General features: G+C 38.9%; 1 protein-coding gene across 1 annotated transcript in view; it reads right to left on the minus strand.

Annotated features, from left to right (window-relative positions):
* Window positions 1-10,582, minus strand: part of LOC127414520 (homeobox protein cut-like 2) — a 200,703-nt gene extending 190,121 nt beyond the window's left edge. Inside the window, exon 1 of the mRNA XM_051652592.1 lies at window positions 10,467-10,582. Within this exon, the coding sequence (XP_051508552.1) occupies window positions 10,467-10,529 (63 nt within the window). The 5' untranslated portion in view covers window positions 10,530-10,582. The remainder of the gene's footprint in view (window positions 1-10,466) is intronic.
* Between the last annotated feature and the right edge of the window lie 2,831 nt (window positions 10,583-13,413).

Below are 13,413 nucleotides of genomic sequence, written 5' to 3' on the forward strand. Positions count from 1 at the left end.
TTAATAAAGTCTAAACACGCGGTCACACATACCTTCTCACGGCGAATTTCTGTGGGCGAAGATGCCATGGGAAGATCTTGAGCATGTGTGAATCCAACAAAAATATAATTGTCAAGCAGCCCTTTTTGATGCTGCACATTATACTCATTGAGACTTAAGTTAAAGAGATAGTTCACCAAAAATTTGCTCATAATTTACTCACCCCCATGCCATGCCAGGTGTATATTACTTACTTTATTCAGCAGAACACATTTGAAGACAAATAGGAAAAAATATCTTAGCTCAGTAGGTCCTTAAAATGCAAGTGGATGGTGATCAGACCTCTGAAGCTCCAAAACGAACAGACAGTCGGCATAAACGTCATAAATGTCTTCTAAAGTAAAACAATCGCTTTTATTGTGTATTTAAGTACTTCTTAACTAGAAATCATCACTTCCTGTCAGCAGCAGTATACGCACTCGCAAGAGGGCGGAGTTCATGTGGTCTGAAGTGTGACGTATTCGCATTGGCATGTTCGGACGTAATATCACGTTTTGACTAGGGCTGTAACTAACGGTTATTTTGATAATCGGTTAATCTTCGAATATTTCTTCGATTAATCGGAAAAAAACGAGATTTTATTTCCTGCATTTTATTGCAATATAATTTTTTACAAAAACAGAAATGATAAAGGGTATAAGGATTTGGTTTATTTACAGTGCTGAATTCAAGATTCTATACTCTCACAAAACTTTAAACAAAGCCTGAATCATGAAAAGTTATGTTTGATTTTATTATTATTATAATTACTTTCAGGAAAAATGCAAAACAGTTACTTTACTTGTAAAACTTAACAAAAAGTACTGTTCGTTAAAGAGTAAAATCATCTATCGGGGATGGAGTGAGACTAAAAATCAGCCCAGCAGAGGGCAATGGTAAGACCAGAATAGAAATATTAATCATTCTGCCCAGCTGAAAAATACATAATTATGTTAGATACATATGCTTGTACACTTTCACTGATTTCACTGATTCACTGATGTTTTAAATTAATCTTGTAGATTTTAGGGGCCTGCATGGTTAGCTCAGATAGTGAAGACGCTGACTACCACCCCTGGAGTCGCGAGTTCGAATCCAGGGCGTGCTGAGTGACTCCATCCAGGTCTCCTAAGCAACCAAATTGGCCCGGTTGCTAGGGAGGGTAGAGTCACATGGGGTAACCACCTCATTGTCGCGATTAGTGGTTCTCGCTCTTGGTGGGGCGCGTGGTGAGTTGTGCGTGGATGCCGCGGAGAATAGCGTGAAGCCTCCACACACACTATGTCACCGCGGTAACGCGCTCAACAAGCCACGTGATAAGATGCGTGGATTGACGGTCTCAGACGTGGAGGCAACTGAGATTCATCCTCCGCCACCCGGATTGAGGCGAGTCACTACGCAACTACGAGGACTTAGAGCACACTGGGAATTGGCCATTCCAAATTGGGGAGAAAAGGGGATGGAAAAAAAAAACAATATTGTAGATTTTAAAATAGTATTGTCACCGATTACGTTTCTAAACTATTCTTTTCAAAAAATATGCTTAAGCTTATCCAGTCAAATAATGTTTGCCATAGATTGCTATTGACTTTCAAATATCAGGACCCGTAGCATTATTTTACATTAAATTCAGCATTATATACACAGTTTAATATAATACAATCATCTTGTAAACACTGTGCAGATTCACTCTCGTGCTGAAAAGTCTCATCGTTGCTCATTGTATTACATGCGCTTGCATGATGAAGAGAAATCATCAAAAACACTTTTAAAACCGGCACAATTGGACTTCTGAGACATCCATGAGCTGCACAATAGATTACAATCAAGGTATACTGTTGCACGATTACTAACTGCAAAGCAGTTTAATCAAAATGATTGCACTCCCTTTCTCCATTGCGATCGGTTTGATTGACATGGATGCGCGCACGCGCTCGTTCGCTCAGTGAAGTATAACAGAGACTCGCATGTGGTAAAAAACTGTTTTGCGAAATACCCGGAAATACGCACCTGATTTTGAATTCATAACATACATATAGGCAGCAACCGCTCCACATTAAACTGTATGTTTATTATGATCTTCTTTGAGGTGTTTATAAAGTGCTCTCGTGCATTGGACACCTTGGGTCGTGTTTTTCTGCTTCAGCTTGTCTCCGTTGTTCTTTCAAATGAGTTTCATCATGCAACACATTTTCACTGGGCTGTAAAGTGACGTCATCGACAGAGCTTCTCCGTGCTCGCAGCAAATATCTAACTAATCGATAATGAAATTCGTTGTCGATGATTTCCAATATCCATTTTATCGATTAGTTGTTGCAGCCCTAGTTGAGACATCCAGGATGAGCACACAAATGCACCATTGTGAGTAAACACACATATACAAATACAGATCTAAACCAAAACCAACGGAGCTTCTGTACGGTGTTCCTCCTACTCAGCTGTAAACAGCGCTGCTCTTCCGGGTGTGTCACACGTGCGTCTGTTCTCGCTTGAACGCGATTACGTCACGTGCATACTGCTGCTGACCAGAAGCGATGATTAAGTGTTAAAAAGCACTTAAATATTGATCTTTATCGCACCAAAAGTGATCGTTTCGCTTTAGAAGACATTAATTTAACCAGTGGAGTCATATGGATGACATTTATGCCGACTGTCTGTTCTTTTTGGTGCTTCAAAGGTCTGATCACCATCCACTTGCATTTTAAGGACCTACTGAGCTAAGATATTTTTTCTATTTTTCTTCAAATGTGTTCTGCTGAAAAAAGAAAGTCATACACATCTGGGATGGCATGAGGGTGAGTAAATGATGAGAGAATTTTCATTTTTGGGTGAACTACCCCTTTAAAAAGAAACTCACCAATAAAAATATATCCTTGACCATTGTGAATATTCAGTGTAGCTGGGTACGAAGCATCGCCCACACAGAGGTCACTGCCAAAGTAAGCAACTTCCTATTGGTCAACGCAGCGAAATTCGCCTGTCAAATTTACCAAATTTGAACTTCACGAGAAATCTGCGAGTGTTTATACTCTTCAGGAATTCAGCCTATGACTAGTTTATATAGTAGTTGCATAATAAACTGGAATAGAAGAATAGAAGAATTTTTATAAAAATTATGGTAAGAAAATCTACAAACAAACTTCAATGATAGCAGTCAAAATGTAAAAAATATTTTAAACTGTTAAAAGTAATGAAATTTAGAATATCATAAATGCTTATACTGCTTTTGTTGTCCAGACAAACCATTGTGATTCTGATTGCACAACTAAGTAGCTTCCAAATTGGTCGCCAAAGCTCTACGCACTTTGGGACAAAAAGAGGACACCCTGTTTGTAGAGGGATCTCAAAGGCTTGTTCCCTAATGGTCACAATCCGTCCTAAAAGAGTTTAGCGGGGGCCCTTTTGGCCTGTCCTTTCCACAGGTACCCACGGAAATGTCATCTGGCTGGTGTGAATTATTACCACGGCAATGGCAGTGTGACCAAAGACCAATGGAAACCAAGGTCACCAAAACCTGTAGACCGTCTATTTCTGTATCATCTCTTTTATGAGCTTAGAAGAACCCAGCATCCATTCTTATGAGGACATGTCCTATTGCTTAGGAAACAGATTAAATGAGGAATATTTGTTGCCGTTTCATCCTTAGTTCACAGTGTGATTTGTCCATGTGGACTTTGACAAAGCACACAGTTGCAAAGATGGCATCGTTAATGAAAAATATTACAAAGATGAAAACTAGCAGTGAAAAACAGTTAACTATGATAAAAATAAAAACAAGAGTTTGCTAAAGAATAAAAACTAATCTGAAGCTGTAAATGTGCACTAAAATATTGCATCATCTGATTTGATTAATCTTCTAAGCACAATTTTAAACTACCAGTCTTTTCTGTCAAAAGGAACGACCCAATCAGGCAAGAGAGGTCGTCTGATTGACATGTAAAACAACCAATCTCCTGATAAAGTGTGTGTTGTTGCAAGCAGACAGAATGATTTGTTCTACTTTGTTATAAGGGACGAAACATGAAAAATAAACATGAAAATAAAAACCAGCCATTTTTCAAAGACACAAGCAAAAAGTGGGGCTGGGTAGCTCAGCGAGTATTGACGCTGACTACCACCCCTGGAGGCGTGAGTTCGAATCCAGGGTGTGCTGGGTGACTCCAGCCAGGTCTCCTAAGCAACCAAATTGGCCCGGATGCTAGGGAGGGTAGAGTCACATGGGGTAACCTCCTCGTGGTCGCGATTAGGGGTTCTCGCTCTCAGTGGGGCGAGTGGTAAGTTGTGCGTGGTTTGCAGAGAGTAGCATGAGCCTCCACATGCTGTGAGTCTCCGCGGTGTCATGCACAACGAGTCACGTGATAAGATGCACGGATTGACGGTCTCAGAAGCAGAGGCAACTGAGACTTGTCCTCCACCACCCGGATTGAGGTGAGTAACCGCGCCATCACAAGGACCTACTAAGTAGTGGGAATTGGGCATTCCAAATTGGGAGGAAAGGGGATAAAACATTTTTTTTTTAAAAAGACACAAGCAAAAAGTATTTATGAACAATTAAAACTAATTTTAACTAGACTCAAATTGAAAATAAAAATACATACACAAAAAAAAAAAAAAACTTGCAATATTTTCAAAACTGTAACAATCCAGGCTGTAAAACCATTTATCTTATATTGACATATGATGCATATCGACATCTCTGCAAATCACCTAACTCATTTTAGTGTACGAATATCACAAACAACTCAGAAAACTCCAACTGTTTATTATTTATATCGAGAGGATACCAAATAATTTTGAAAATACATTACATAAAAATATAAACTAGTGAAATTTTCCAAATTATTTCAGGGATGCTGCACAGATTTTAAAATCTAATTTAAGACTTTTTAAGACCTTTTCTAAGACTTAAACAAATACAATTTGTACGGTATGTCCTTACCAGATCATATTAAAATTGTTTTATGTACCAATATCAACACATACGAATTAGAGGTCGACCAATATTGGAATCGCTTTTTTACTGTGATGGGCACAGACACAGAGGTAAACCAAATTTCCAATTATAACCAGAAAAAATGAAGACTTGGTGCATAACGCAGGACTTAAAACTATAAACAAGCCGGAAATACCACAGGGACTCTTATTTTGAAATGTCTGTACTCCCAGTTGCTCACACAATCTGATAAGGGAAATAAAATATGCAATCTTACAATCATCTACAACTTTTTACTATATACACGCTGTAAAATAAACATTAGCAGTAAATAACTGATTTTGGACCACTCTGAAACCGCTGGAAACACTGTATCATGAGCTATCATGAGAATGTGCAACAGTTCATACAGACTATAGATTTATTTAATCAAATCACAGCCTTCTGCAGTTTAATAATTACATTTGGCCATGTCACAATTCCTGTTTTTCTGTCCCTCAATTTAAGGCCTCTTTAAATGATAATTAAGACTTTTGTTACACCATTTAACATATTTAAGACTTTTTATGGCATTACATTTTGAAAACTGAATTCAAGACATTTTAAGGACTCGAGGGAACCCTGTACTACAACCCTAGCTGCAAAACAAGAATTTAACTCATATTGACAAATATCTCAGAACTCATTTTAGTGTACGAATATCATCACAAATCCGTGACAACTCCAATCGTTTTCTACTTATATCAAGAAAGGACACCAAACTCGGCCTTGTGAACAATTCCCCAATGAGACCAACCAGGCGAGGTCCATTCAGGAGGGAACATCAGTGAAACACCTTTGAGGATTAATGGCAATACAGGAACTGCTGTATGAAATGATGTAATTTGAGAGCAACCAAAGCGACAGTCATAAGCCACAGACCCCCGCGAAAACATCATCTGACATGGCCAGATGCACCGCTACAGACCAACACAGACAAAGTGGGCCATAAATCAACTGTCAGCCTCAGATACACCTCCCACCTCCTAAACGTATCCATCCGTTGGTCAATACAAGCAGTCGCTCTCCGTTCAGGGGGGTCTCGGGTTTGGGGAATAATAACTGATGGGACGCTTTAATATCTTCAGGGAATAAACATTTGAACTTGAGGCTTTTGTTGATTTTTATGTATGTGAAGTTTTAGATGCAGTAAAGGAGTTTAAAATATCACAGATTTTTTTTTTTTTGTCCTTTCACTTTCCCCCATCCACACCTGATCTATGGCTCTGGTTTGAGTCCAAGTTCAAGAATGGGTAAGAGGCCCCTGGGGGACGCCGTGGACATGATGACCCACAGGGGCCGCACGGTAGAATAACAAAGACCAAGCCAGTCATAACAGCATCTGTCTCAACTCGTAATGGATTTAAAGGCGATGTTTGGTAAATACTTCAAAATAAATAAGTTAACGTGTCCAAAATATGCAGCATTTGTTCAGCAGATGCCACTTGTTTTTTTTGTTCATAAATTTTCAATGGTCAAATTAAGTGTCCAAATGCTTTTTGGGGCCACTGTATGTGTTCATGCATGCAATCTGCAAAATGTAAATAAAGCAATAGTGTCAAATGTGACAAAGATTTGCATACGTTTACATATGGAATGTAAGCATCCATCAAAATGCAAAGTTGTGCAACGGTTGGTTACTCCTAAAGAAGTCCTACTACTGAAAAATCATGTATTGCATGTGCAGTTGTTAAAAATAGGTACAACACAATATGCTTTTGTATGCACCAACATGCCTTATCTGTTTTTTTTTTGGGGGGGGGGGGGGGGATTTTTCCCCTTTTTCTCCCAATTTGGAATGCCCAATTCCCGATGCGCTCTAAGTCCTCGTGGTCGCATAGTGATTCGCCTCAGTCCAGGTGGCAGAGGACGAATCCCAGTTGCCTCCGCGTCTGAGACAGTCAACCCGCGCATCTTATCACGTTGCTTGTTGAGCGCGTTGCCACGGAGACTTCACACCATCCACCGCGGCATCCACGCTCAACTCACCACGCGCCCCACCGCGAACAAACCACATTATAGCGACCACGAGGAGGTTACCCCATGTGACTCTACCCTCCCTAGCAACCGGGCCAATTTGGTTGCTTAGGAGACCTGGCTGGAGTCACTCAGCACGCCCTGGGATTCAAACTAGCGAACTAGAGAACTCCAGGGGTGGTAGCCAGCGTATTTTACCACTGAGCTACCCAGGATGCCTTATCTGTTTTAACGAGAAAATAAAAAATGTAAGTTGCTGTGAAAGTATTCGGTGGAAGCATTCACGTCGCATTAAATATGACTCGAACTGTCACAAGCTGCAGGTGAACACATCAATAACTCCGGAAACAAAGCAAATTTGTGAGACTTAGATGTACCAATGTGTGCGATTAATTTATTGAGCCCAATGGATCCATGGGAAATAACACAAATCAAAGTCTTCGCCGCTAGTTTGGTCGTCAAAGTAAAAATTAGTTTTATCAGCTGATTCATAATCAAGCAACAGACAGAAAACAGATAGATTTCATCTATGCAGATTAAGCAAAGTCCGATAACCTGGTATCACAAATAAACACTTAAGAGAGTTGCATGACATACAATGCATGCATAAATTAACATTTTAGACCGTGTTTGCTTTTCTTTTCCAAAATCACTTAACAAACTCAACCATGTTTACAGCAACTAATTCACAGTCCTCAGCTGGTGTGGTTGTCAAAGTTAAAGTGACATTTTCCGGCTGACTCCTAATGGAGTAACAATGACAGACAGATTTCAGCTGTTTAAAGGAATACTCTGGGTCCAATACTATTTTGGACCCAGAGTATTCTCTTACAGTGGAAGAGAATGGGGCAATTTAAATGCAGATTGTGAAGCTTATAACTTTATAAAAGCACTTACATTAATTCTTCTGTTAAAACTTGTGTATTATTAGCGCTGTAAAGTTCTTTAAACGTCATTTTTAAGGTATTGTAGGGTTTTTGGACATTACATCGGCATATAGCTTTACATGGAAAATTTTATCACACTAAAAATCATGTTAACACACATATTGTTTATGTCTCATGGCTATACTTTTGTAAAAGTGAGTATTTTAACGCTTCACTTGCATTGTAAGTGCCTCACTGTAACCCAGATTTTTGCTTTTTTTTTTTAAGAGGAGGGACGAGTCCAAATTCATTTTTGTGGTAATCAATATTATGCCACAAATGTTGTCGATTGAGCCTAACTTGTACTGAACCTGGAATATTCCTTTAACTAGTAGATAACAGTGCATTACAAATGACCGAAAAGAGTTGCATGAAATAAACACTTAAATTAATATTAAGCGATTATATCCAACATTACAGACCTCATGTACTCTTTTTTTTTTTTTTTACTCAGAAAAACACTAATTACCAACTAACTTAACCACGTTTACATGTTTAGCTTCTTAAAACTGAACTAATTCAGAGAACCCAACTGTTTTGTTCTCTAATGGCCACTGAAGTGGGACATACTTTGCAACATTCAGATCAGTCGTCGATCAATATGGGTTTTTCTTAAACTTCTACATACGAGTTACCAATCTTGAATGTTTGGTTACAATTAAACCAATTCGCAGAATCGCTTGTCTTGTCCTCAGCATAGACGCTGAGGGGGACATGTCCCTCCAAGGGCGTAGATTTGGCTTGAATACTGGGGGGCGGGGTGCAGCGTGAAGCATCTACATGTTTCCACTGATCATGGTAGAAATATTGGGGGGGGGTACCTCCCCTATCCCCCCTGGAAACTACGCCCCTGCGTCCCTCCAAATATTCAGATTAGCAGTGGATCAATGGGTTTCTCAAACTAATCTTGAATATTTGTCCTCTAAGAAAAACAGTGTTGCACTGTAGTTGTAGTATAAACCTTATTAGGCACAGTCCTGACATTAACCATCAGATATTTGTGCAGATGAGTGCCGAGTGAAAACATGTCCATGAACAGGTCCAGAGTTTGGATAGCCTCAATGTGAAGGTGTCCCATGCACGCTGTGTGTCTGTATTGTGGATAAACTGAAGACATGAGAGAGACCTTCCAACAACAACCTACATGATGGGGTCTGCTTTGGAAAGGCTTGAATAACAATCGGCCACACACACACACACACACACACACACACACACACACACACATAGAGAGAGAGAGAGAGAGATCTGATTCCTCTCTGGCTTGGCTTGGCATGCTCTTGTCATTTCTTATGTTACAGAACATCAATCATATGGCTGAGTCTGTGCCCTTGCACTGGCCGGGGCTGATTTACAAACATTAGCAGGGAATGCAATTACACAGTCCGAGAAGCGCGATCGCGTGCGACGCGTCAGAATTGGAACGCGTTTACAGTGCATAGGCAGCTTATTGTGATGTTAGATTGTAATGAAGCGTTCGCGGGGTTCTAGAACGCGTTTTGACGCGTCGCAAGCAGTTTAGATGGAGTGTAGCCTATACACAATGCGTCTGGTACGCGGAACGCGCGTTTAAATACGACGCGTTGACTGTCACCTGTCCTAACGATATAGCAATATTTCTCACGTAGCCTAAATAAGAACAATAGTCGTTAAAAAATAAAGTCGAATCTTCTTTACATCTTAATATACATTGGCTTGAAATAACTTATCGCATTAGTGAATTATAATTTCCACGCTAAGACTATATACACAAGATATGACAGGTTTGCTAAAATTAATCTTAAGCATTTCCAGAATATCGTTTAATAAAGCAAGTCGAATCTTAACTGTTTATATTGCATCTCAAGTCAATTTAAAGCTAATGTATATTAAGATAAAGACCAGCTATATGCAAGATAACACATTCATTACCGGACTCATTTTAAGTAAATGCATGCATAAATCAAGTTGACCTTTTATAACACGAATACTTCCTATAAACAACATACCAGATATATATGGTGTTAATAAACTCACTAATAAATAAATAAACTTTCGCAAATAGAAACGCTGCTGGCGCGACGCTCCGTAAAACACGAATAAACTCAATAAGCAATAGCTAGATAAATGCAAATCAACATAAAGGTCTATTATATACCAAATGATTATTTGACAAAGTCTGAGATGAATCGCAAAACGACACTTTGCAGAAAACCGCGAGTCGCGCGCGTCACCGTTTCGCATTTCTATTAAAATAAAACACATTACGCTGATAAAAAGTTCAACTCCACAGACACGCCGAGGCATTAAAAGTTTCCGTTTTCGACAAACCTCGCGTTAGAAGTGTTCGAATAACCTGAAATGCGACGCTGAAGCGCGTTAGTGTGCGCGATGGTGCCGCCGCTGCTCACGCGCGCTCCTGATCAATGATTGAACCGAACAAAAGCCAGAAGAGGATCAATTACTAATAACTATCAATGCAACACCACCATCCAGTCCCTGTAAAGTCGCCCAAAGCGAAAATACGCAAAATGCATGATGTGTTATCACGTATATGATCGCGTCGTGTAAAAAAGGTGAGAAAAAGGACCAACCTGAAGCCGCCGGAGATCAAATTTCTTCCAATATTGAAACATCGATCCCACATCGGCGGCCATCTTGAGCACAATATCCAAGAGCGGCTACAATAAATATATGGGCTGGATTCCCCCCGTTAAACAGCGTTGACGATTACACTCCACATGGAAAAAGAATGTTGGGAAAATAACAGTTAAGGAAAACTAGATGGGATGCGCAGCGCACGAGAGCCGGTGCATGCGATATGAAAAGAATATAGATGCATTAGTGGAGCTCCAGGGATTAACTGGCCATTTGCACTTGATTTGGGGTTTGGTAAAGTTATCAATACTGACGTAAAGGGTTGATAAATATCGTCTGGGAACGGGAAGGCGAACAACGGAATTATTAACCAATGCGCATCGCCATATGTATGATGCGGTGAAATTATTATTCGAGTTTGCACCTTACATATCATTAATGAGTCCCATATAATGAGATTTGCAACTTGCAACGCAAATGCATTAAAATATTAATTTTTATAAAATAAACAATGAACAAATAAGATGAACCTTTTTGTGTCTGGAGTTTTTTTTTTTTTTTAAAGAGAGAAACTATTTTAATAGAGTCCTTATGAATAATGAAGTGTTGAATATTTCAAAATACATCATGACATTTTTGTAAGTTTTTATTATTTACAAGAATAGGGTAGGACCAATTGAAAACATTTTCAGTGCTTTTTCATCAGTCTCATACTGGAATATTCAAACAGTAATAAAACAATAAACAAAACAATTCAGATATCCTGATACATGTTAGTAAAGAAAAACAAATTACACATGCTTGCAAAAACAGTGCAAGTTTTGTTAATGCAGTTAGTTTAGACAGCACATAACTGAAGATATGCACCACACAGCAATGTGTAGAATTTGAATAGATCCTATATTAGCTGTTTATCTAGAACGTGGCCAAATGCATGGGGATCAATTGTCTAATCGATCCATGATCTGTAATTCTGAATGGACAGTTCTGTTTAAAAGTTAACACATGCTCCCTCTTGTGGAACATGGTGTTTGTTTCAACTGGACCGGGCTGTTAACCAAAAAGCCTTTATATGTGCAACTATATTCTGATATTAGTACATGCAGGCAGGGCCGTAGCTAGTGGGGTGAAAGGTGGTAATGATTCTAGAGGCCCAGAGGTCCAGGGGGGCCCACAACAAATACAAAACTGTACTTTTTAATAGGTAAATGACCCAGAGCAATATACAGTCAGGGGGCCCTAAATCTCTGCTACGACCCTGTGCAGACCACATATAGCATGTATTTAAAAGTCACTATATTTGAATTGTAAACTGTAGTTTTATTAGTACGATGTTAATGGATATATCCATAACCAGGGGTGTAGTTTCCAGGGGGGATGCGGGGGCGGATTTAGCAGAGCCACGCTTTTGGTAAACTTTGTTTAGATTATTAGACAAGTTTTTGTGGAATGGATTTATTTTCCTGTTTAGAAAAAACAGCCTGACGTATGTATCTGAAACACTCCCGATTAAAGATATCAGAATAACGTCGTCTCAAAATGAGACCGTTTAAGAGGTTACCTGCTCCAGTAGCTTGTGGACTACGAGCAATTACTAAGTGAGCACATCTGTCATTCTTCTCTTTGCTATTAAAACCAAATGCAAGTCTATTTTTAAGTAGAAATTGATTTGCACTTTGTAAGCCACCTACGGGGAATATAAAAGGTGCTTATTAAAAGTTTCTGTTTTATTGCTTTTTATTTATTGCTTCGGGGGGAACAAATACTGCATCGGTCTTAGAAGAAAGGAATCATATATCTTGTTTTGATATGGCATACTGTTACATTTGAAATTTAAATCAGTTCTGATATACAAGCACGATGCAACACTTATTACTTTTGTTCAAATCTAAATATGAAAAAAATTTAAGAGTGCAAAAACACACCATGGTAGATTTTCCGTAACAGTGTGCGATTTGTATGAATCTCTGTGGACAGTGGTAAGGGCAACAAGATTTTTGTAAGGGTTTTGTGGAATGTTGTATTTTGGAGATACAAACTAATAATAGTAACAATGTGAAATAAAAATAAATGTTATTTAAAAGGTGATATAGCCCTTAGAACTCATTTAATGTGTGTGCAGTTGTACGTTTGGATTGACGATGTAAATGCACTGGCCTAAATACACATGAATGTTTGACTATGCTTGGAAAGTCATTCCAGGAATATTGCTGCTGAACTCTGATATATTGATTGATTCTGGAGTGCAAAAGGCCTTAAAATGGAAGCATGTTGAGACTGCCATCAGGTGGCTGGAACGTTCCATTCAGCGCAAGAGTTTTCATTTTATTGCTACAGAAAAACATCACTTAGTTACGAGCAGGTGTCAGCACAGTTTATCTATCTTTTGGGTTTTGTTAACTTTCACAATGAAAAGTAAGAGACAACCCCCAGAGAGAAACCAATGGAAAGCTATTTTCATAAACAGGGAATATTCTGGGGATTTCAGTTTTAAAGTCAATGTTTTACAAGTCTTTCTGTGTCATACATACATTGGCCCCGGAAAGTATTTGAATGCTTAAGTCACACTTAAAAATGTCTGAATGTCATTGCATTAGATATCGACACATCAAGCAACGATTGCACACTTTTCAGTTAACAAAATTCACAAAAAGAAGTTTATTAGATTTGAAATGATAAAGCAATAGATATCCTGTTCAAAATGTGATGAACTGCGTGGGAAAGTCAAGTCAATTTCTTTTGAAAAGCACTTTTCACAATAAACATCGTTTCAAAGTAGCTTTACAGAAGGTCATGCCTTCATGTCTTAATGTCCCCAGTGAACTGCTTTATAGAAAATCATGCCTTATTATCTATACGCCCCCAGTGAGCAAGCCAAAGGCAACTGTAACAAGGAAAAAAACTCCAAAAATGTTAGATAGAGGAGGGAAAACATCATAAGAT

The sequence above is a fragment of the Myxocyprinus asiaticus genome, chromosome 24 (assembly GCF_019703515.2).
Source record: "Myxocyprinus asiaticus isolate MX2 ecotype Aquarium Trade chromosome 24, UBuf_Myxa_2, whole genome shotgun sequence".
In the NCBI taxonomy this organism is placed as follows: Eukaryota; Metazoa; Chordata; class Actinopteri; order Cypriniformes; family Catostomidae; genus Myxocyprinus; species Myxocyprinus asiaticus.